Source organism: Brachionichthys hirsutus, chromosome 7, assembly GCF_040956055.1.
Source record: "Brachionichthys hirsutus isolate HB-005 chromosome 7, CSIRO-AGI_Bhir_v1, whole genome shotgun sequence".
NCBI lineage: Eukaryota > Metazoa > Chordata > Actinopteri > Lophiiformes > Brachionichthyidae > Brachionichthys > Brachionichthys hirsutus.
Window position 1 is genome coordinate 12696383 of NC_090903.1, and position 25062 is coordinate 12721444.

Below are 25062 nucleotides of genomic sequence, written 5' to 3' on the forward strand. Positions count from 1 at the left end.
CCCCTAGTGGAGGCAGCGGTTGTTTCATTGAGAACTGAGACAACCGTGGGGAATAAATGTTGCGTATTACAAGCTTGTGCATTTAAACACTAAGTTCACACACTTTTGCCACATCCTCACTTTGCAGGTACTCATTGAAAGACTTGAGAATGGATGAACGAAAAACAACGAGGGTTTAAATATTCATGGATTATTTACATAAAAAATAGATTGAGAAGCATGAATAATTGAAATAAATGTTTTATGCTGTACACATTTAACATTTAAAGAGTACGAAAAGGATCTCTAACGGAATCTTTTTTTATTTACTGTGGTTTTAAGGTGTGGAATGCACGTTCCAGGGAAGTTGCTCATCTCTTTATTCTGTTCCTCTTATTTAATCTGCTTTGTTTCTTTACCCTGATTCTGCATTTTAAAAAATCAAGAATAAAATCCTGTATTTCTGTACGTTCAAGATATTTTCACATTTGCATCTCCTCAGAAAGTTATCCCTTCCTCAAGGACACGTTAAGGAATTCCTGAATGCACAATGTCAGAGATGGGGAAAGGTTTAAATATTTCATAACCTGAAAAAATAGAATGTATAATGGGGGGGAGGCTAAGTGTGATAGCTTAAACATAGCCAAGATGACATTTGGAAAATTCCAAATCAGTCTGCATGCTAAAGGGGATGCAGCCCTGTCCAAAGCCTTCTCTGCATCAATATTGACAATTTAGAACTACAAGGGTTTGGGCTGGTAGAATAAATAATATTAAATTATTTTATTTTTTTTAGCCACAGACAATGAATGTATGTTGCTTAAAAAAAGAAGATTGTCTTTAATAAAACCTGTTTGGTCTGAAAATATCACTGATGGGAGCATGTTCTCTAATCATGTAGCAAAAATCTTAGCTAAAAATTGTAGCATCCAGAAGGCTCGTAGTTCTGAAGGAGCTTGGATTGAGCGGGTCGTTGTCTTTTTAGGATGCAAATGATTTAAAATGTAATTCCTAAACTGTTGTCCTTGTAAAATATGTCTGATACTATACACTGCCGGATGTCATGCATGTTGGTGGGGGTGCTGGGCACAAAAACACACTCACAAAATACAAAAAAAAGACACACACCACCAGCAGCAGCTGTCCTCCATGTCCCTGAAGCCTGCCAAGAGGTCGGGATGTGCTGGGTGGGGGAGGTGACATGGAGAAACCAGAGCTCACTGACTGCGAGCCCAACCTTCACACAGCAAGTCCAAAGTGGTCGCTGCAGCTTTTGTGTAGATGTTTGTGTCTTTGTAACAGCAGTTCATAAGTTAGTTCATGACCTGTCAACTGGTTGGCGACACATTATAACGGATGTCGCAGATCTCAGGACTGATTTCATAAACGCCTGGTGGAGATATGAACTTTTCTCGGGTCCAGATCTCTCTGGCCTGGGTTCTCGTTGTATTTGCGGGTAAGTCCTGTGTGTGTGTGTGGGTGTTCTGTTATAGTTTACAATTATTAATCAAAAGTGTAATTCTGTCTTGTTACTACCCGTTCAAAGACCTGCTAGAAATGAGCGTGTTGACATTTGTCCTTGAGGAAGCCTAAAAATGGCAGCCCTGCACTGTTAGCGTTCCTCGCTATATTCAATATCTAATATGCTAATTGTGTCAAAAGTGATTTCTATTTATTAGTGAGTGGGTTTGGTTTTAGTGTCTTTACTCAAGGTCACCCGAACAAGACAAAGTCTTGCTGATTTCCAAACTGTCTATTTGGTGGTCTGATCTGATCACAGCCAGTTAGAAAAAGACATTAAAATTTAATTTAACAATGGATTTATGTACAGTTACAAGATCTTTACGGGTCTTTAGAAATTTACATTTTCATTTTAAACAAATTATAATTACAGAAATATACTATTTCAGACAATATAAAATATGAATTATAAATTGACACTTATTTTAACATACAATCTTCCAAATTTAGCGTACGTGTATTCTCAAAAGTTGTTTATTGCCCTTTGACAAGGTGGATGTAATGTCATTGTGTGGTACCGTATGTTAAAGAGATTTGGTTACCGGTACTTAAAATTACACACGGAATGATATTTAGCTTTTCACACACACACACACACACACACACACACTTGCTTTTATTGAAATAATCTCTATTTTAAGTGTTTAAAAATGTTACGATTTTCATGGAAAATAATTGGTCAAACATTTGGTGTGACGCTACATTTTGCAAAATACGTCAATTAAAAGAAATCTGGGTAAAAGTACAGAGTTATCACTTTTACTGTCATAATTTTAGAGATCCATTTACACTATTAAACTTGAGTTTAGGTTTCATTTGTAGAATGAAAACAAATATTTGAAGCATTGAATTTCTGATATATTTAAAAAGTCCTTTTCTGAACAAAATAAAAGGTTTAGCTTCAGGTTTTTTGTTTTTAATGGAGGGAAAACACAAATGATTTGAACACATGAAAGAAAAGCTCAACACAATGACTTTAATATAGAACAAAACAGGAAATAATCAAACACAAAACCCAAGACTGCAGAAACCCAAAACACACAGGCATTAAATAGAAGTTAATTTAGTCAGCAGTCAAGAAAAGGGTTTTATGTTCAACCCAGTTCATTATTTACCTCTCTTTTTTTTCGCACCATAGTAATATGGTAGGAGTTTAATTTCATTTACTTACGATATCAGCCTTTTTGTGTCTGAACAGGAGATTGGATTCAAAATAAATTCCAGTTTTTTGTCATTTTCAATTCAGTGATTTGGTTTCTGGCATATTATTTTTTTAAACATGCTGGCGACAAATTTATGTGATGGCCGGTTAGAGGCAGCTTGCAAGGATAAATGATGCAGCCTGTCAGCCACCAGTTGGACGTTATCGGCATCCCTGCAGAAATGTAATGAAAACGGCGCCGTGTAAAACATTTGAAGGTCTTTATTCCCTGATGCTGCACATCAATTTATGCAGCATAGTTTATCAAATAGATTATTCTATCATCCTAACGTAATGACATCTGGATTCCTAACAAAAGTGAAATGACTTAAGACTGCAGTATTTTAAAATTAGCAGAATAAATAATGTACATCATTGTCATTTGGGGAAACACAACAAGGAAGATTAACTAAGAATGAATTTATTGGCTTTCTGTTAAGCATAAATAGCCTGCTAGATTCAATATGACGTGACATGAAAACGGATGGACACCATGTCCATGCAGCTCAAACCCAAACTTTGTACATTAAAGTTATTTTCTTCGAGATTTATTTCATTTAAATTTGCCGTATGTGCTTCTGTCATTTCTCCTAACTCAGAGCGACATCGCCAGATGTTTCTCCGCTCTGCCGCTGAAACATTATTTTGCTTTAAGTGAAATACACTCAACATTTGACAAGAGAGGCACACGTTTTAAATCAAGGGGACAATCAGCATCCATAGCACCTTTCACCCAGAACAACCTGGGGAGGAGAGGAAAGTGACCCAGTCTAGTTTAGAATGGATTCCAGAAGGCCACGTCCGGCTCTGGAAGAAACAGAGTATCAAAGAATGCTGTGTAGCCTAGATGTAACACAACACCCCGGATTAAGATGTTGTACCCGACAGGAGGACCTGTCAGCTGCTGACAGTGTGTGTGTGCGTGTGTGTGTATGTGTGTGCGTTAGGGCGGGCTGTGATGATGCATGAATGGAGAAAATATGTTTTTCAAATTTTAGGTCAACATCTAAAGTGATGAACATTCACACAGCAATGGATTTCCTGTTTGCAGGACCCGCCTAATAAACCCACAAAATAAAAAAAGCAGGCCGAGCCGAGTTTTATTTTGCAGTGCTGGTTCTTCTGTGATTCGGAGCGCAGTGGGCCGTGACTGACAGCTCCAAGTGGCTGCTCTGCTCCTCCCTTCTATTTTTGGTACGAGACCAGATCAAAGCGTGCTCGCGGGACAACAGGAAGCCAGCGACAGACAGACAGACAGACAGACACAATGGCTGACAGCCAACCAAATGATCAGCAGCATGCTCAGCTTACACATCTTGGAGAAAGATCTAAAAAGAATTGTGTGTGTGTGTGTGTGTGTGTGTGTGTGTGTGTGTGTGTGCGCGCACACGCCATGCTGGCTAAATGAAACAAGACCCCTGAGTGCTCGTTGCTTCAGGCTGGGTGTGGATCGCTAACGGATTCCAGGAATAGCATTGGAAGGACGTGTCTTAGGTCATAGCCTGGCCAACTGCATTATGTCAAGCTGTTGTGTCATTATAACAAAGCACAGTGATGCATTTTACTGCGACTATGCAAAGCAGGCATATCCAAAGTCGGGCCCGCGGGCCAATCACGGCCCACCGTCGGATTCTATACGGCCCACACCTTATGTCTGTAAATGCGTGTGCTATTTGGCTGGCCACACGGCGGACAAGCAGGAAGGAGTAGATCCAGGTGAATTGCTTCGTCGGAGGTGTGTGTGCTCTCTCTCTTCCCCTTTAGTTGTGTTGTTATCCATCGACACGCCTTGAATAACAAGACAGGCCACAGATTCAACAGGGATGGGAACAATAAATCAAGCGCACCCTTCCAGACACTCTGGGCATCAATAATGCACTCGCTAAGCCATTATCTGATGTAATTCACAGCGCACTGACGTTGCTTGTTTAGCTCGCTGGCATGTTTGGATGCTGAACACTATTAAACATCTTGACTTATTATGTCTCCACTTTGGAGGAAGAGGCTGCCTGCCAAAAACCCACGGCGCTCCAGACAGTCTGCTACAGCCACTCACTCAAGATTTCAGTTCAAATCTTAAGGATACAAAATAGAGTGATAAAATAAAGAAAGCTTTATGGATGGATAATTCCATAATTATTTTCTTAAACTTATCTGTACTAGGGAACTTATTACAGTGTCACTATACTTTTGGAATCGGGGTGGAAAATCTTTTTTGGGGGGGCGGAGAATAGCATAATCGATGTGTTTGTAAATATTTGAGCTGAAATGTCGTCGGTTTGCGAGCTGAAAAGTGATTTTGCCTGAAGAGGGTTTTAATGAGGCTTGATTGCTTTGAGCTCTAACTGATCCAGACTCAATGCTAGGAGAATTGGCAGTGAGGAGATTTTCACGTTATCTCAGCACTCAAATTAGACTCGCTCCGAGGTTTTACACAAGAGCAGACTTTGATTGCAGCAGTAGGAGTAGAGAATGCGAGCTCCTGATGAGCATTCTGCTTCCGCCTGTCCCTGCCACGCTCTCATCCGAGAAGTCTCCATGTTGGCCTATAAAGTCTCTCACAGAAGAGGTTCAGGTTTTAGATTGGCCACTGTCTGGTGCGTGAATCAGGATGTCCTGTCGCTGTGAAAACATTTCTCTTCACACTGATTGCATTTCTGTATATCCTAGGTCCAATATTCTGCTCAGAGGATGAGACTCGTCTGGTGAGAAACCTGTTTAGTGGCTACAACAAGGTGGTGCGTCCTGTGGACCACTTCAGCGAGGCCGTGGTGGTCACCGTGGGACTGCAGCTCATACAGCTGATCAACGTGGTAAGGGATGCCATTGCTAGAGTCCAAATTAAAAAGAAAGAAATCTCTTATGTGCTGATAGACGTACGGACAGATGGGTAATTCGATGCGTCCCTGTCGCAGGGGTGGGGGTGAAATCTGGCAGGAAATTAAGCTCAGGATTTTCCTTTTATTAGATCGTGCGACTCAATTCCTGCATTTTACATAAAGACATTGAAGACTATTATTATTTACTGCATGTTGTGTGAATGTAAAGTCACTCCTATTCTTATTAGGAACCATCGCACAGTTCGACCCCCAAGCTCATCATCAATCTTTATTAGCAAATAACATATAAAATTAATTTGGGGTATTTTTACCAGCTGCTGTCATTTTCAGAACCTTTTTTTGCCTTTCAAAATTATCCATCAAGAACCGCTGCAGCTAAATGTCACTTGTCTGAAGGCTTTCTTTGATCTTTGTCTTTACTGGCCTCTGTCAGGACGAAGTTAACCAGATTGTGACCAGCAATGTCCGTCTCAAGCAGGTGAACGCGCCTCTGGAGGTCATGACACAAATCATTTGCAAACCATTTCACATCAAAAATGCAAATCAACATAAACATCTCCCACATGCTTTCACCCCAGCAATGGCTGGACGTGAACCTGCACTGGAATCCGGATGATTACGGCGGCATCAGGAAGATCAGAGTCCCTTCCACCGACATATGGAAACCTGACCTGGTGCTCTACAACAAGTTAGCCTGCATGCCCTGCTTCTAGAACTTTGTCTGGCATGTCAGCCATCTCCCAGCGCCGGTCATGCTCTTCCTCACCTCCTCCTCTGCAGTGCTGACGGCGACTTTGCCATAATTCACGAGACGAAAGTCCTGTTGGAGCACACTGGGATGATAACCTGGAACCCACCGGCCATATTTAAGAGCTACTGCGAAATCATCGTCCTCCACTTCCCGTTCGACCTGCAGAACTGCAGCATGAAACTGGGAACCTGGACATACGACGGCCTGCTGGTCGTCATAAACCCAGTGGGTGTCATTCACGGCGTTACAGCGAGCGCTGGTGGCTAAACGGTTGTGCTGAATATGCGTTTGTGTTTTAGGACAGTGACCGTCCCGACCTGAGTAACTTCATGGAGTCGGGGGAATGGGTGTTAAAGGACTACAGGAGTTGGAAACACTGGGTTTACTACACCTGCTGTCCCAACACGCCATACCTCGACATCACCTACCACTTCCTGATGCTGCGGCTGCCTCTCTATTTCATCGTCAATGTCATCATTCCCTGCATGCTGTTCTCTTTCCTCACTGGGCTGGTTTTCTATCTGCCAACGGACTCAGGTGTGTAGATCCTGGTAGCGGGGGGAAGTATTTACACCTTATTACAGGTATTCCTTATTCCTACTGAAGTACTGTATATGGGGCATCCAACAAATCCAATATTCCTATTTGGAAAATCTGGAATCCAGGATCTCTTCTGGATCATCACTAAAATTTAACATTCCCAACATCTCCTGAAAATTTCAGCAAGATCCATCTGTAACCTTTGGAATTATGTTGCTAACAGGCAGACAGACAGACAGACTAACGCCAGCAAAAACATAACCTCCTTGGCGGAGGCAAAGCGGGATGGGCCCACAGTCAGCGCTGAAGCTTAGAACTGAAACGGAATGTCCTTGTGTCCATCTCTGCAGGTGAAAAGATGACTCTCTCCATCTCTGTCCTGCTGTCCCTGACTGTTTTCCTGCTCGTCATCGTGGAGCTGATCCCGTCCACGTCCAGCGCCGTTCCTCTCATAGGGAAATACATGCTCTTCACAATGGTGTTTGTCATCGCCTCCATCATCATCACCGTCATCGTCATCAACACGCATCACCGCTCTCCGAGCACGCACACCATGCCGCCCTGGATCCGCAAGGTTTACGCATTGTGTTGACTATCTTGGTGTTTGTATATGTGACCACAAAAAAAATAATTAAAAAAACGATTTAAAGGAATGTAATCGATGCCTGCATCAATCCGTCTCTCAGGTCTTTATCGAAACCATTCCCAACTTGATGTTCTTCTCAACTATGAAGCGTCCCAGTCAGGAGATCCGACAGAAGAGGCTATTTCCTACTGACATGGACATCTCAGACATTTCAGGCAAGGCTATGAGTGACAAAAAGTGCATGTTGTATCCAGAGAGAAAATTTATATTTCGTTTAAGATGCAGGATTATAGTGTCAGTTGACCAACACACAAAGTAAAACATGACGTATTGATTACAAGGTGAAATACACATGGAGTAAGATGCCATAAATGTGCCCTCTCCTCTGCAGGTAACCCCACCCCCACCAGCGTCACCTACCAGTCTCCCATCGTGAAGAACCCTGATGTTCGCAGCGCCATTGAAGGGGTGAAGTACATCGCAGAGACCATGAAGTCAGACGAGGAGTCCAACAATGTGAGAATAAACCGACACGCGTTTCTAAAAGCGGTTGCACAGTAAAAAAGAAAACTCAGAAGTGTTGCTGCGCAAAAGACGGCATGCAGATTTTAAAAATAGAAAATGCAGTTAAAGACAAAAATTACTTGAACCTGTATTTTCTTCTTTCAAGCATCAGAAGCAAAAGCAACAGAAATGTTTGTATAAGATATATTTTGGTGACTTTTCAATGTCAAGTTTTCATTCATCCCCCCCCCCCCCCCGCCCGGGTGCAATTTGTCATTCTGCAGTACATTTTGGTTTTATGTAGGTTAAAGAAATAAGATGCGTATAACTATACATCTCCAGGAAATTGGCCTATGATGCCGCTTGTTAATTAGTAAATACCCAGATTGTGCAGTCAGACGTCTTTGTGTCATTGTCGTATCCAGGCAGCAGAGGAGTGGAAGTTCGTTGCCATGGTTTTGGACCACATCCTGCTCTGCGTGTTCATGGCCGTGTGCATCATCGGGACGGCCGCCGTCTTTGCCGGGAGGCTCATCGAGCTCAACACGCTGTAGAGGGCCGACCAGTAAATCGCGGGTTACGAGGATAGAGGTCACGCTTGGTTGTTAAACACCGCACCTCGCGTTGAATTTAAAGGCTGTAGAGTTTGTGTCTCACAATCCCAATGGATCATACTTGAAGCTGTTCTTGTCACCAACAATTTTTCTAATGTTTTATTTTTTATTTTTACTGTTTTATTGTTGTAATTCACTCCGGTGGGTCCTATGAGTGTAATTTATTATTCTTACATATACACCAGCAACAATTGATTTTGTTTTGGGCAGATGGATTTAAGGTTTGGGTCAGAATAGATGCTATCATTCTTAGAGAATACACTGCGTGAATAGAAAACTTTTATTAGTTTGAGGTCTTATAGTGAACATCAATGTGGATTTTACCGTGTTCAGCTCGTTCTAAAGACGTAATATTTTCATTCTATTTACACAGAATTTAAGTCACAGTTATCTGGTTAATATTTATAGTCTTGGACTTAGAGGAAAGGCAAGATATTTTCCTGCCAGGAAGTTTTATTGTTTTGTTTTGCCTGGTACTCTTTGGATTTCTAAACCTCTCATTTGTGAATTGTGTGAACATTAAAGCATCATTGATGGTTTATTTTATTACCGACGGGTATAAATTCCTTCTTTTGCAGTTGCGAGTTTGTCAAGGACTCATTACATTTAAAATATGATTGTTGCTTTAAATGCTCTGATAAATTATTTTCAATCTCCGTGAAGGACTACGGTTTGAAAATCAAGTTAAGCCGATCCGCTGATTGTAAAAAAGAAACCGCGCATTTTTAAGTGAAAATGTATCAGAATTATACGAGACATTTGTGTCTGTATTGGTGAATTTAGAACTGAGGAAGAAACAAAGTTCATTAGAGGATTTCTGTTCTGACGACGTCTCAGCGCTTCTCTGTCGTTTATTCACTTCTTTCCTGTGATTTTCTGCCAGTAAGCGATTAAAATGCATCTAACGGTTGCTTCTAATTTAGTAAAACGAGTAATTATCACTGTTAAGAATTGTGTTTTGGGCAGCTTCATTTAGCGCACGCTTTGTCGAGCAATGGATGCCGCAATTTCATTGACATTTATGCTTGTAAGTATCACAGGTGCAGCGTTGCCCGTTTTTACAGCAGGTAGCTGACGGCAACTTGATTGATTTTGCAGCTGTGATTTCTTATGACAAGCTTGATGTAATAATAAAAGAATGCTATTCCATATTGTGTCGTCGTGTACGGCGAGGGGAACGAGCTCCGACTGTGAAATGATCGCACTTCTTCATGTAAAACATTCACTACATTTTGATCAGGAGACAGAAGGCTACATTTGGGCAATACAAGAATAAAGTCAAAACAATGACCTTACTTTACGGTTTCAAGATTTTATTAAACGTGCTGTGTGAGTATGAGAACCAGCACGTCTGACAAGTTAAACAGAGAAAAACCAAGCACAGAGGTAACATTGTACCCTCCATCAGCGGGTTGATGCAGGGGTGGGGGGGGGGGGGGGGGTAAAACCACATATCAAGCTGTGTGTCAGTTAATATAAATCCATCATACGGCCTCCCACTTCTGTGAGCCCAAACCTTTATGGCTTCGCCACAGGACTTAGGGATACTGTAAGGAGGTCAAAGTCAATTAAAAACAGAGACAGTTTGAAGTAGGCATCAATTTTTGCAAACGCGTTTTGTCCACTAAACCTCAAAAACATAAAGAAACCTGTCACAATGCTGCAGGAGCTGCACAAACTCGACTAAAGCAGAAATGATGACAGCGGTCAGGGATCTGATGCCCGCTCCCCCTCCCCCCCCCCCCCCAAGCAAGCTTCTACTTTTAAAACAGTGGTGACAAAGTGATATTATAATATGTATCTCGTTTTTTAAAAACCAACAGTGCAGCCAGAACAGAACATAGTAAAACACATAATGGCCAAAATAAATAAAGAGAAACTCAAACACAAACAGCAGCGCATTTGGCAAAGATATTCATATCAACACCTTTTGATTGGCAATAATAATATCTATAGATTGGCAGTCTTAACTCCATCATTTTTTAGTTCCTCACCTAATTTTTTAATGGCTGAGTTTATTCATTCACCGCATTGCTAATCAATATTAAATGCTGTCCTGTCTAAAAGGTTATTGTCCGAAAAAGGACTTTATAAAAACAATCATTTCAATTTCATTGTAAAGGCTCTCTTTTCCCACAAGACAAAAGCTTGGAAAATTAGAACGCAGAGCATAAAGCAAAGCCACAAGGTTCATCCTGGATCCGGAGAGCGCAACATTTCCAGCAACCTATTTTATCCTATGACTATGGAGCGTTTGTTCCTTGCAGAAAAGGTCTGTTCAAATGCATTAAGAAATAAATGTTCTCAATTCAGGTTAAAAACCATCTTGACATGCATGTTCCATGGATTCATGCGAGTAAGTTACACGAACCAACAAGCAGCAAGCTCAGATTCACTTGAATGAGACGGTGGGTCGCTGAAAAATGCATTTGAATTTGCTGAAATTGATCTAAATGTAATTAAAGCACACCAAGTGGGGTTTAGAATTAAGAAAGTTAATTTTCCTGCATTTGAAGACAATTTTTTTAGACAGAACCTGCAGTTCTGTTCATTTCAAAATCACGCAGCAGCCCAACGACTTGAAATCTTAAAGAACATTATCGAGTAAATCATAGAATCCCGTCAGTCACCACAAACAGACTCATCAGCATCCAATAAATATGATTCAAACTGCAATCATCAGTTTGACACCTCACCAGGTAACCAATGAAATGATTAAGGCCATCATATTATTATTTTAGCAAAATCACTGGACAATTGTACAATGAAATGTGATGAACATTCCCCCATTAACTTCCTCCTCTTTCTCATGACCATGAAAAATCACGTCAAATTTAGTTTTGGAAAGAAATGGGAAACTGAAACACGAAAGACTGATGAAGGTTTCGGTTGCGAGGAAGAAAGACAGTGACGCGCTTTTGTTGTTGACGGTCCTCGCCCACTAATACCGTTTTGAAATACGACCTGGATGTCAACACTGGCCGGAGCGATCAGATCGACGGCTGAGACTCCGCCTCGCACGGAGAGCTGCGACTCTGCTCTCCTTCCTCTCCTTCCTCTCCTTCCTCTCCTTCCACGACTTCCTCTCCCTCGTCCTCGTCCGGCCGCCGCCGGGGCTGCTCATCTGACGGAGCCTCGCGGGCTGCTTCTTCTTCACCCAACTCTTTCTCGTCTGAGGAGAGGATGAGTACGTAAGAGACAATGACAAGGTGGCGAGACCGAGCGGTAACGTGAAGAGTGTGCAACTCGGCAAATGATTGGTTGTCGAGAGTTAAAAATCAGCCATGAATTAATGAACATTTCATTTCACAGCTTTAGCAACAACTAGGGTTGGAATAACAACAGAGAAGGTCGAAGCAGTGGATGCAATCATTTTTATTCAGGATACTTAGTTTGATTGGAGCTATTGATTTGTGATTGACACTGATCTGCTTTCTACAAAATGACGGATTTAAAAGTGAAGAGATTTGAGCCATTCTTGGGTAATTAGATCAAATCATTTGAGATCGAGCCAGATTAGGCCTTGCAGGGGGAAGAGGAGGGGAACCTGAACTCTGCAGAAGTTGGTTCTCAGGGCTCACTGGACTCTGTCGGATCTGGAAACTGTGGACCAAATTCCACGGAGCAGTAGCCGTGGCTAGAGGCAAGATCACAGTTAAACCCACTCACAAGGCGGTCGGAGGAATTGTGCTGAAGAACCAACAGGACGCTGGCTGGGATTATTTCATCCATTTATTCTGCTGTTTTGTTCTACTTGCTTGGTTAAAGTCATATGATGAGAATCAAATTAACTAACTAGCTTTATTTAGTTGTATTTTTTATCTGCAGTTGGTTTAGCTACTCGTTAGATTGTGTTGCACTACCATGACAACGAAATGTGGTGGTGTCTCCTCCTCCTGGATTGCTGCTCACTAACAATTTATTAATTTAATATAATAAAACGTTGATGCTGAAGTGGGGAAAAGAATCAGATGAAAACAAATGAGATCAACAGGAGAAATGGGCTACAGAGGATTTAACTCAAGTGGTTAGGACAGAGTAGGCAGCAAAAAGACGTACAGATAGTTGTGTGTGTGTGTGTGTGTGTGTGTGGATCTCTTATGTTCAGTATTTCTAACCCTTCCTACTCGTTGCCTCGGTCAAACAATATCAGCTCAGACCAGGAAGATGCTGGTGCACAACATCAGTGCAAACACAATGAGCACAGTACACAGCCCTAAATATCGCTCAGAGTACTGCAGTATATACTTGATCACAACATCTTTATCATAAGTATTGTATCACCAGATTCCTGCTTACACACAACTTGTGTGTTATGAAGTTATTGATGAGATCAAGGCATTCTGCCCACGTGAATATGATTTTAATTTGAAATCAATAGAGAAACTGTTCATTTATCCTAACAGCTAATTCTATCAGGGTAAATGTCAGCTTGTCAAGAACAAAGTACTGTAGCACGTAAAATACGACAGACTCTTACCCGGCACCAACTTGAAATGATCTCTTGTGACTGAAGTAGAAATGTGTCTTTATTTATTTGCACAACTCTCAACGAAGCACAACAAAAAAGGAAGAGCTAATTAGCCTCATGCTGCTAGCCCTACACCTCCATCTGTCGACAGACAAAAGCCTGGCAGTTGTTTGCGTGAAATTAATTTAAAGCTTTTTTGTAAAGTAAATCTGAGGCAAAATAGTTTTGGCCTTAGTTGGTTCCAGTCTATTTATCTGTATTTTTCAATACCTCCAGAAGGGGGCGCACTCTCCCCGGTGTCAGACCCAGACAGAGCAGTTGGTTCTGCTCTCAGTCTTCTCTCATAGCTGAACTCCGGGAGCCTGGGGGCCTGGGGTCGCGTCTTCCTGGCAGGATTCAGGAAATAGCAATATGCGCAACGAAATGCTGGGGGGGGGGGGGGGGGGGGCAGGGAAACAATATTCATTTATAGATAGATGGCAATGCAATGATTCGTTAAAGGCAATGGTGCTTCTGCTGTTACCTAGATATTCAAACTCTTCTTTGAGAGCCATTCCATTATGAGAAAAACACTGTTGGCAGATCAGAGCATATCTAAAGTAGGAAAGGAGGAACAGATGGAGAGAAAGAGAAAGAGGAAGAAAAAGAGTGTTCAGTAGTATCCTGTAAAATTCAGCACTTTTGTTCCTGTTAGGACAAAAAGTGCAGACTACGCAGCCAGATGAAGTTACATTCAGAAGTCTTTACCGGTTCTGTGGTCCATCCCCTACGAGGTATTCGATGACTCTGTCCACCGCTCCCCTGTCTTTGGGTAGAATAGGTCTCACTAATGGGGGGCCTGGTGGGTGCATACCTGCAAAAACAGCCAAAAAACAGCCACTTGTGGATTCAGGACAGTAAATACAAACCTGGAGTTTAAACAGCAGACGTTTCTTTAACACAGCAGCATTTTGGAACGCCGAGATACATCGACAGGATTTACAACGTACCGACACCTGGGATGGGGGAGCAGGGGGTCCTGGGTGTTGCTCCATGGAGCACCGACGGAGACAGAGCAGATTTCTCTGGCGGTCCTCCTGGAGCTGAGCGAGGACGGACACAACTGAAAACAGCCACATACTTCTACATCACGGTCACATATATCTGCGGCCCCTTACCCACAGGGGTGCCACCGGGGCCCATCGGGGACGGCGCTCCCACCAGAGTCCTTCCCAATGCGGGCGGGGTTCCCGTTGGCAACGGTCTCATTGCCACACCTCTCTGTCGAATCTCTGCACAGGAGAGAAATTCATCATCTCTCGTCTTTCAGATTTCTGAGGTGAGCTCCAGCAAGTGTGACGTGTCGTACCTTGACCCGGCCTTGGGGTCATCTGTGATCGAACCGGAGTGGACTCCAGCTCCTACATCACCACCACAGGAAGCAAAGCCATTACATGTCTAAGAAAACAAGCATCAAGAGGAAAATCTGGACAAGCACCCATTTAAAACCGAACAGAGAGAACTCACAGATTTCTTCTTCGCTTCAGGATCGAACCGTTCCAAGATGAGTTTGGCGTTTTTGTATGTTTCAGTCTCCATCACGTCCTCGAGCTGGAAACACGAAGCGTGGAGACTTTAATTCTAACTTTCAGGTTTGATTCGAGTAATGAAATGGTTTATTTCAGAGTAAAATCTACATTTTGAAAATGGACACGATAGCACAAAGCTAATTTGGGAAGAAGCCGGAATGGAGGAACAGAAACTCTTATTTAAGGAGTCACGTCATCGACAAGAAAAAATACATTTCATGCCGTAAAAAAAGAAATGAAAAATGTAATAAATAATTTTGACTACATTTTTTCCTACTGTAAAAATAAAAACCATCTTTAAACCATCAGTAAAAGACACGAGTGGAAACTTACAATCTTTTTTTTTGAAGCTTTTAAATCTTCTAGTTTATCATCTAAAAAGGAAAAAGACAAATTAGGGCCGGTCACTTTATTTTAATCATTTGGTCATGCAGTACAGCATACTTAGCAAATTGTACTATTAACGTATGTTTTTGCAGTGATGAATTTCAGATAATTAGAGACATAGGTCCTTGATGTTATTTACATCTTTAGAGCAAACTAGGATATCACAGGAGTTACTTGTTATTTTATTGACAGGATAATTTACTGCTCTTGAAACGCCGCACAGCTGAAGTTCTACGATTCAACACAGGCCTGAAAGAGATTAAGTTAGCTTGGAGAGTAACTGATAGAGAACTCACTGTTTCTCTCTGTGCGTTTGGAAAAAAGGAAGATCAACATCTTCCTGATGAGCCAAACGCTGATCATGAGGAAGAAAAAGAGAGATTCAAACATGTCCATTAGCCGTCCATGTCCATGTTTTAACTATTTGAAGACACTTGTGTTGGATGTTGCCACTCACAGCACAGGGTATATGAAGAAAGGTAGAGCCATGACAATCCTCTGCAGCCATTGTTCAGGCAGGTAAAGACAGTAAACAATCAGAGACGTCAGCAGGTATAGGACCGAGGAGTAGAACAGCAACCGGCCAACCCACAGCTACAGAAAGAGACACACAAGCACGGATGAGGAAAAAGACCACACAACTTAGGAGTAATGTAACTAGATGATGGTGTTGGCTGTTTTGGGAACTTTACCTTTTGTAGACGTTGATTTTTGGCTCTGAACTCTTCCAAATCTTTTATCTCCTATAACGGAAATGCACAGGTTCAATATTACTTGAAATATATTGTTAATTGTCATCGGCCTCCAGCATCAGTTACCTTTTCAGCTTGTATTGTATCATGTATTGTCACTATGTAATCCAAAATGTAAGCTATGACTAAAAAAAAAGACATATTGTGAATATCCTAGGTTCTAAGCAATGTTAGAGTACCGGTATATAAAATGTGCTTAATTTGATTTCAGTACCTTGTCAAGGTTCTCCAGCTGCTCAACTGTTGTTGGCTTCGTCTAGATTGACAGTGAAGATTTATAAAAACAATTATTAACAGGTTTGTCTAAACAGTTCACACTGCCACAGACTCTACGTTTGCGCATCATTTGCAGTCAATGACAGGTATGTTGGAGAAAAAAATTAAGATCAACCCTTTCTCTGTAAATACACATCACCTGTAAGTTCTAGGAACAATTGAATATCTGTTAGAAGCATGCAGCAATAATCAAATGCACCATTTATCTACATCTGTATGAATATAACGCAAAACCAAGACCTGCACTGCTTTAATACATTTTTATTCAACTAATATCTTTCTTAAAAAGAAGGCAAATAATCTTAATTTTTATCTTATTTCTGTTGACATGGTGTAATATTAAATCAGCCTACATTTTACTTTCATTTCTTGACGTTTTGTGCCTTTTTGACTCAACTCTTCCTCCTCTCTCATCCACTTACCTTCCATCGAGAAATTACGGCGCCCATATCTGTAAATTACAGCGGCCGTCTGTCTCCTTGATTACTTTACTCCACTGTGGATCAAAAAGATTATAAGAAAATAATACATTTATTTTAAAAAAAATAACTTTTGTTGAAACAGTTGGACAATTAATGTCGCTGATTGCAATGACCACATTCAAGCTATGATCCATTCACATAACCCTGAATGACTGAACACAATGCTAACTATTGTTATTGTGGATCCTGAACTACTCTAGTTCTATATCTCCGTTTAAAGAGCGACATTTACACAATAGTTGTTGTTGTTGTTGTGATGTTACCCATCAATGACTCACCTTTTGCCTCGACGTAGCTATTATTGGTTCGTGTGCTTTATTTAACTCCCACCATTTCAGTGAGTTACATTACTTAAAGTAGAAAGTTTCATAGCTCTAAACTTTGTAAGCAAAACAAAGGGCTCTATAGCCCGACAGTGACAGCGAGCAACCATTCAGCACGCAGTATATACTTTTAGACTATATCTGGCCATATCATGTTTCAAGCTAGCTTAACAAAATGTAGGCTAATGTTAGCTACTCCGTCATAACATTAGCAGCAGCATGCTACTGCTAGCGAGCAACAGTACCGTTATACAGCGACAACAATGGAGTAATGTAAGCCTGAATTTAATAACGTTGACGTGAATTAAACAACGCGTAACAGCATCAATGACTTGTTATCAGACTAGTATCTACTTCACCGGCGAAATGATGAAAGTTAAACATCTCTCGAATGCACTTACATTAAGTGGCGTTTTCTGTTAAGTGGTCATGTTTTCAAGCTAGCACAGAAGCATACATTTACCCCCAAGCTAGCTGTTATCTAAACGAGCAGCTCAATGCGTCCAAATTCATGAATCCTACTATGGCGACGTCATCACAAACGCGACCGAGACTATGATTGGCTGGCAGACAGTCTGTCTCTACGTCTTCTAACCAATCATTACCTCTTACAGCTAAACATAGCCGTTCAAATCGACAAACACAAAAACACTATCCAATCATACGCAGTGTAGGGAAGGATATGTTTTTGCCATAGTGGATCTTGTTAATCTTGGAAATGCACCATCTCAACGCACGGTTTCACAATTTAAAAAGACTACAATGCAAAGGCCTCTGGGAAAAACGAGTCGGATACGTCGACGTGCTAAGTGCTAAGAGTGAGACAAGCGTTGCATGTGTCGATATGTGAACATGTTGACGCATTTTTCATTCAAACGATTTACCTCAAATGAATGGAAATACTCAGTACTAAAAACACGCTGCTATCATTTAAAAGACAGTTATTACATTCAAATAAAGATAAGGCCGGTTTTCGAAAAAAAAAAAATATGAGTTGAATATTAGAAAGTTAGTCATTAAGAATGAAAGCATGAAGTCGAAAAGTGAATTTGCAAAAGCATCAATTAAACTAGTCCACCTTTTATGAAAGTCTGCGAAATCATGAAACGTCACGGTGCACGGAAGGTCTTCCCCACTAGGTGTCGCTGTTTTATTGTGATTTCTAAAAGCAACGTTAATGTAAGATGTACAGGTAAATAATGGTTTTATTGGGCTGTAATCAAGCTGTGTTGAGATGACATATGTTTAATCAATCGATGGCAGACTTGCCATTATTCATGTCACTAGATATGGATATTCTAATACAGTAGACCCATATAGTGTGTTGCACTTTTCAAAGGACATTATTTCTTTTCTGGTATAGGCCGGGCATTTGAATCCAAATACAAATCTTACACATGCATTAAAATGTAAGTTTCGATTATTTTTTTTTGTACTTTTTCTTTGAGTGAAGGTGACTTATTTATCCAAAAATAATAATAATAGTGTGCGAGTGTGCGGCTGAATCTCATCGTCACAGATTTGCACGCAGCTCAGCACAACTCCTCAGACACGTATATACATCCCTGCGGTATCCCAGTGTTGCTACTTTTGTAGAAACTGTGAAACATTAAAGGCTGCAGTGCATGTGCAGAGATTTTGCCTTTTTAATGCTTTGCAGCTTCCTCTGGACTCGAAAGAATTATAGGCCTAATAAAACTCCCCCCCTTCGTTCCTCCCTCCCTCACGTGCATGCTCACACTCCCGCGAGCGCATAAAACACACACACGCACACACGCGCGCGCACACACACACACACACAGATAAGATTTGATGTTGATGTATATTAAAGTTGATGAATAATCCACATGCCGGTGATATTACGGTTTCATTAACCCTTAATAAATTATGGGTTAATGAAAATCAAAAGAAGAGCCTTTTTTTTTTATCCTGCACTAAGTGGCTTACGCACGCACACGCGCACACACGCGCGCACAGACACGCGCGTTATAGTGGACAAATGGGATAGCATCAATTCAGTGTGTGACAACAAGAAATGTGAAAAACAAAATTGATTTATGTGTGCTTTTATTTGTTGTTGTTGTTATTGTTGACGCACGGTGAACGTAGTGTTTTTAGACGGATGCGGTTTTGTGGGTTTTCACTTTTTTGTATTTAATCATTTGGTGAGTTTGTTTAGAAAACTGATACTTTGCTATTTTAAAAAAATGCATTATACAAGAAAATTTATATTGCTTTCAATGATGTATTCTTTTTACATGCATATTATATTATATATATATTATAGCCCTGGTATTAGTCAGTTTGCACGACGATCTTAGTGTTGATATAAAATGAACCCCTCACATATTTCCATGTGAAAAAAGTGGAGGGCACATAGTTCAAAGACACTTTCGTTTGGGGCGTTAATAATAATAATGCATTGGTCTTATAGCGCTTTTCAAGGCACCCAAAGACGCTTTACATTGCGCATTATTCATTCATTCCTTGGTGAACTGGTAGCCCTGGGGCAGACTGACAGGAGCGAGGCTGCCATCGGCCCTCCTGACCACCACCGACATTCACTACATTACATCCACATCTCACAACAACATTCACACAGGCAATGTGGGTGAAGTGTCTTGCCCAAGGACACAACGACAGAGCCAGGAATCAAACCGCCAACCTCTCGGTCAAAGGACGACCCGCTTAACCACCTGCGTTGCCCAGGCCAGCCCGGCCACCGTCGCCCCAAGACCCTTTATTGGACTTGGAAGTCAGTGTTTGTGTTTGTCAAAATAGGAAACACCTGATTTGGGGACGCACAACTTGTAAACTCCGTATTTTCAACTGCTCGGCCTCCCATTAATTTAACAAGGTAAGCCCTAATCATTCTTCGGGATTCTGTTTTATTTCACTATCCAGTGATTAAATCACAAAATACGTGGGCGCTGGTTTACTCACCCGTACTTCAGTTTATGTGTGCGCCCTTATCTTTATTTGCTCCTTTCAGTTTATGTATATGCCTTAATTCGGTGCGTTAAACTTTCCCTCTAAACCAGCCAGATGCTTTAATTTTTAATGAAAAGTTAAATCAAATAATGTTTTGTTTCTTTTCAAAGCTCCCCGTGTCTTTAGAAACATTAGTCCATCTTAATTGACGCAAAAAAAAAAAAAACAACGGTGACTGATAATCTGTTCCACAAAATAAAAAATATATATAAATAATATGAGCAAAATTCGTTGCAGAGGCCTACATGAGCGGACACAGGCCTGCATCTTCAAATCCTACACGCACGCGCGCACGCACACACAAAACAAAGCCTTCAGCAAGCTGCATGCAAATATCATAAACGATGTGCCAAGTTTATTTTCTGGCCCCTGGTGGCGCAGCCGCCGCTCGGACCATGCCAGAGACGCATGCGTCGCCTTTCTCCGTTAAATCAAACGGACAGTCAAGGCGGATGGCGCGCGCGCGCGGGACCGCAAAAACATCTCGAAATCTTCGCCCTTATATCAAGAAATGAAACTGATCGGCAGCATATTTCTGCCACTTTTCATCTGCAAATCAGCCCGGTGGACGCAATCCGGTTGAGGCGGGACCCTCGCTTCTCCGCCGACACACCTGAGATCACAGAAGCCGCGCGCACGCAGAACGGACCGACGCTGCCCCGTTACCGCCGCCCCCCCTCAGTCGTTTCGCTGCTCCCATCCCAAGCCAGATGCAGACTTGGAGGTTTAATTTAGACACAAATCGTTCTGAATCCTAGAGTTGTTTTAGGTTTTGGGGTTACAATCTGATTACATTGATGAGCATTTCTTAATAAATATTTGCTAAATCGGATTGATTTTCAGGTTTTGAGCCTCCTTAACGTCACTGAACCTGCCAGACAATTTTGTTCAAGGCCGCAGATACAGCATATTGATTTTAGGTTTTACAAAAATCTAATTGAGATTATTTGTTTCTCCGATTTGACTATTATTAGAACACGCTTTTATCTTTATCTTATTTCCATTTGTAGTTATTGACGGAAAGATTTTGTTATAATAATGAAAATGTTCCCGTGCAAATATATTTATTAATATAATGACGGATTACTCTTAAACTGCTTTATTTACTGTCTGAGGGTAACAACGTTACAACTTTACAATTTTAGACATGGACAGAGGTCCTTTTCAACTCGGAGCCGGTGTTGATTACAGGAAGTTATTTAGCCCGTCATGACGTGTATCACACACACAGGGAAATAATGTATAAATACATATCTAATTGGTTTATATTTGGGGAGGTTTTTGGTTTGATTTTGATCTGAACGGACAAGGAAGCAAGGATAAGTTATTACCGAGTCCACCTGAGCTATTGCACACTTAAACATAAATAAACTTGGGATTATATCATTAATACAGGCCTATAATACTTACTATTACTGTTACTGTTACATCTACTATTGTAATTACAATAATAATAACAAAAACTACTCTCATGATGTTGCCATTACTGTTCTTATTATTTGTATTATTATTATTATTAGCATTAATAATATTATTTTACAGTCACTATTGCAACTGCAACAGTAATAAAAACTAATAAAACAGATTGTATTATGATTAATAGAATCAACAACAACAACAACAGCAATAATAATAATAATAATAATAACAATAATAATAATGGTTCTAAACTTCAGTGGCAGAGAAAATCATAAAATAAATATATATCACACGTAAATGTTATTTTTTGTTTTTATTTGTTTGTTTATTTTTGTTATTCCTCTCGTTAGAGGTCTGTTTATCCGTAGTTTTCGCAGGCCTAGACATAAACCTTTCTCTATATGTAGATTATTTTAATATATTATTTAATATGTACCTTTAATGTTTTAATATGGACTGAATCTATTTCTAAAATCCAGCAAAATATCAGCAAAGGTTTCATCTTGACTCATTTATTCTCTACATACCCTGCATTGTTGAAGAAAACAGAGCAGTCAAAGCTGATGTACAAAAAATGTGCATATTACAGAGCATGTGTTCAGTGAAGTGTAAATCTCTGACTATGTCACTAACAGTATGGTTACATATTATTATAGTCTGGGCCTTTAGTAGCACCAAATATTGGAGGAATTGTTGACACAGGCCGAATACATCCTGAAAGTTTCATTCAGGTGCTGCTGTGCTGAGCATCAGGCCAATGTGTTTTAACAAGTCATAAATATTTATTATGCAATAAAGGGGAAAAGCCCCTCTGGTATTTACAATGCAGGATGCCCAAGGGTTTCCTGGTGTAGCCTCGTTCTGGAAAGTACTTCCATCTGCCTAAATCTAAAAAAAACAGTCATGTTAAATCTACATCTGTAATTTTCTGCCACTCATAAAGTAAAAATGTAACCAGACTCAAACTAACCCACCCAAGAATCTGTTGGCATAAATAATACCGTACCTGTTTTTGGTTAAATGTAAACAGGATGATACCATCGACTGTGATCAGAAGCAGCCATGAACATGAGAGAAACAAGCAGACTGTATTTGTGACAGCATCAGACACTTCCTGTGTTCCAGCCTATCAAGCGCCTGCTGAGGAACCAAAGACAGTGTTGGTCAGAAGAGGAGAAAAATTCCAGTCTTTGTGCTCAGGTGTTCATGATGGCTCGGGGCTAAAGTGTCCCAGTGTGACAGAGCCAGCAGGATGCCCTGAATCCCAAGCAGCTGATTCAAATTCAGACACCGTTTTATTATTTACCCCTGTGATATTTCAAAATGTCTCCTGTGTGGGGAAAAAGAGCCTATATGAGGACATTACCAGACTGCATTACTTCATTATCATACATTTGCATTATATTTCTTTAACCGCTATAGGCCAGGATATAAATATTTCCTACACTGTAAATATTTGATTGTAAATTTGCAATGGCAGCAGATTCACCCGCAAAGTATATTGTATTGTTTCTGAAATGTATTTCAAAAATTAAAATACTGTTTTGGAAATAAGGAAAGCAGTTGATAACTTAATTATTACACATTTACAACTCAGTTCTCTCCAAAAAAACTGCACATTTGCAGTATGCAAACTGTATTTGAAATAAAGAACAATTATATTACTGTGCTATTCAAATATTAAATGCACTATCGTCTACTGAGCTATAGTAACTCCAAACTGCAAAACTGCCACGACCAACGATAACAATATTACATAGTAGCAGAAAAACAACAAGTATACATTCAAATAACACAGTTAGAAATAACTAAATTGCCCTGACGTGCTGTAATCATGTATTATTTACAGCACGAATGCCGCGCCATTTACGGCATGTCACAGTTTGACACTAATACAGCAGAATGCTGTCCAGATTTCATTGTAGATTTACAGCAAAGTTTTACAGTGGACACGTACTCAAGGACAACACTCCTGGCAAAGGATGTTCTAACAAGATGGTAGCCATCCAGCAAGCATCACCCTCCTCACCCTGGTGTCTGCTGTCTTCGCCCTGCAGAGTGTGATGAGGTAATGAGGCTCTACGGGCCAAATAATGAGGAGAGGGGAGAGACAAGGCGTCCATCTCCTCGTCCTGAGGCCTTCCTTTAAATTATTACTTTGACTTTGTTTTTAGGAGTTTTGAAGGTTATGTTTTTGGGGAAAGTTGAGTTTGAAATGCGAATATGTTTTCTCTGAAGAGCCTCAAAGTACTTTTTTTTTTACTTGGTCGGTGCAATTATATATTTTATTCATGAGACATTAATTTCATGTGTAGAAAACTAATGGTAATCTGATTATGGAGTTTCATAACTTGTCTAATGATCCCTGAAAGTGTTTAAAGCGACTTTATAGCCATAGTTGTCACAACGTTTGATCTATTTAATGCTTCGCTATGGAAATAAACAGATCTAAATATTTTCAATGCTTTTATGAAATAGTCTTCAGAGATGTAATTGCTGCAGAGACAGAACTTGAGCATGACAAATGATGTGTGTAAAAGTTTGACGTAATTCTGACACTGTTGTACCGTGATGCCATTGGCGGCAGATTATTTTTTACCACACATCACCATTCTGTAACGTGTGTTCATTTCTAGCCTGAAATGGCGAATCAAATCAGACAACAAGCGGCTTTCTTATTCATTCATTTTTACAATGGACTCAGTGTGTGTGTGCTAACGACACAACGGAAGATCTCAGAGATGGAAAACCTTTGAAAATATTTACTCCATACGGACATTTAATGGCAACAATTGGTTTCACATAAATGTTCAAAAGAAAAAATTAGCTCCAGATATCTGTTGTGGATTTACATCCTGCATACACACACATAGATAATTGTACATATAGAGATCCAGTTTCTTATTTCTTGACTCGTGCAGAAGTTAAATACAAGCGGCTGATCTGATGGGGCACACAGGAACCCTGTTGCAACGGAACTATTTTGGTCCAGTTATGGTTCAGTCATGCTAAATAAAACGGTGCAGGATAGGATGATTGCCCCCGCCCCACCGGGTTATTCAGCTTCAACTTCAGGGTTAAGTGAAGTGCTTTGATTAAATAGGACACTAATAAGAACATAACAGTTCTGGTTCTGGTTCGACTCGTCAGCTCTGTTCCTATTATTTGAACAATGTTAAAAAGTCAAGGCTTTAAAATATTTTTGGGTTCCTTCAATAATATATATATTTAACAACATGCTCAATTCCTGATCAATAACTTTAGCAAAATCGTCGTACTCTCCACAACTTCTGAAGTTTCTTCCATCCATTGACACAAAACTCTGGAAAGCCATTCATTCAGTTCTAAAAAAGTCTGCATCAGAGCTCGGATTTATTTTTCTTTAAGCCAGACTGCTGCAGCTGCTCGGGGTTTATAACTAAAGATACTTAACACAACATAAAGTTTTACAATGTGATTTCAGGCAAGCAAAGCCAATCAGTGTTCGCCTCATTATTGTGATATGCGTGAAGTTCGTATCGTTTTCTCTCTCTCCTTATGTGCTCTACTGCAAAAGTGTATAAAAACTCAATAAGAAATATATATTTGTTGTGGAATGTAATCAATGTGTGTGTGTTTGTGTGTATAGGGGGAAATAAATGTTCAACTTAAAACTAAAGACTGTTAAAGAAAAGTTTAAGATATTATACTTTCATATTCTATACCTCATACACTTGAAGACAAAGCTCTAAAATATTTGGCAATGTAACCATTGATTTGTTTTGGTTTGGAAATTGTATTATGTCTAAAAATCTAATCTTTACATTTTGAATCAACATCTTTTTTGACATTCTCTCATCTGACAATCAGATTTAAAA

General features: G+C 40.3%; 2 protein-coding genes across 2 annotated transcripts; one reads left to right on the forward strand and one right to left on the reverse strand.

The window, feature by feature from the left end:
* Positions 1-1380: 1380 nt before the first annotated feature.
* chrna1 (cholinergic receptor, nicotinic, alpha 1 (muscle)) lies at positions 1381-9820 on the forward strand. Its single transcript, XM_068741729.1, has 10 exons — positions 1381-1435; positions 5372-5514; positions 5975-6019; positions 6120-6229; positions 6322-6517; positions 6592-6829; positions 7183-7406; positions 7519-7633; positions 7810-7934; positions 8348-9820. Exons 1-10 carry the CDS (start codon positions 1381-1383, stop codon positions 8474-8476), a joined length of 1380 nt encoding a protein of 459 aa, XP_068597830.1. The 3' UTR covers positions 8477-9820.
* Positions 9821-9838: 18 nt separating this feature from the next.
* Positions 9839-17262, reverse strand: lnpk (lunapark, ER junction formation factor). The gene is made up of 16 exons (XM_068741730.1): positions 17197-17262; positions 16413-16486; positions 15929-15970; positions 15655-15705; positions 15420-15556; positions 15259-15317; positions 14909-14949; positions 14514-14597; positions 14356-14407; positions 14165-14278; positions 13997-14089; positions 13755-13860; positions 13531-13601; positions 13278-13433; positions 12084-12173; positions 9839-11708 (listed from the first exon to the last, which is right to left on the reverse strand). Exons 2-16 carry the CDS (start codon positions 16437-16439, stop codon positions 11527-11529), a joined length of 1305 nt encoding a protein of 434 aa, XP_068597831.1. The 5' UTR covers positions 16440-16486; positions 17197-17262; the 3' UTR covers positions 9839-11526.
* Positions 17263-25062: the final 7800 nt, after the last annotated feature.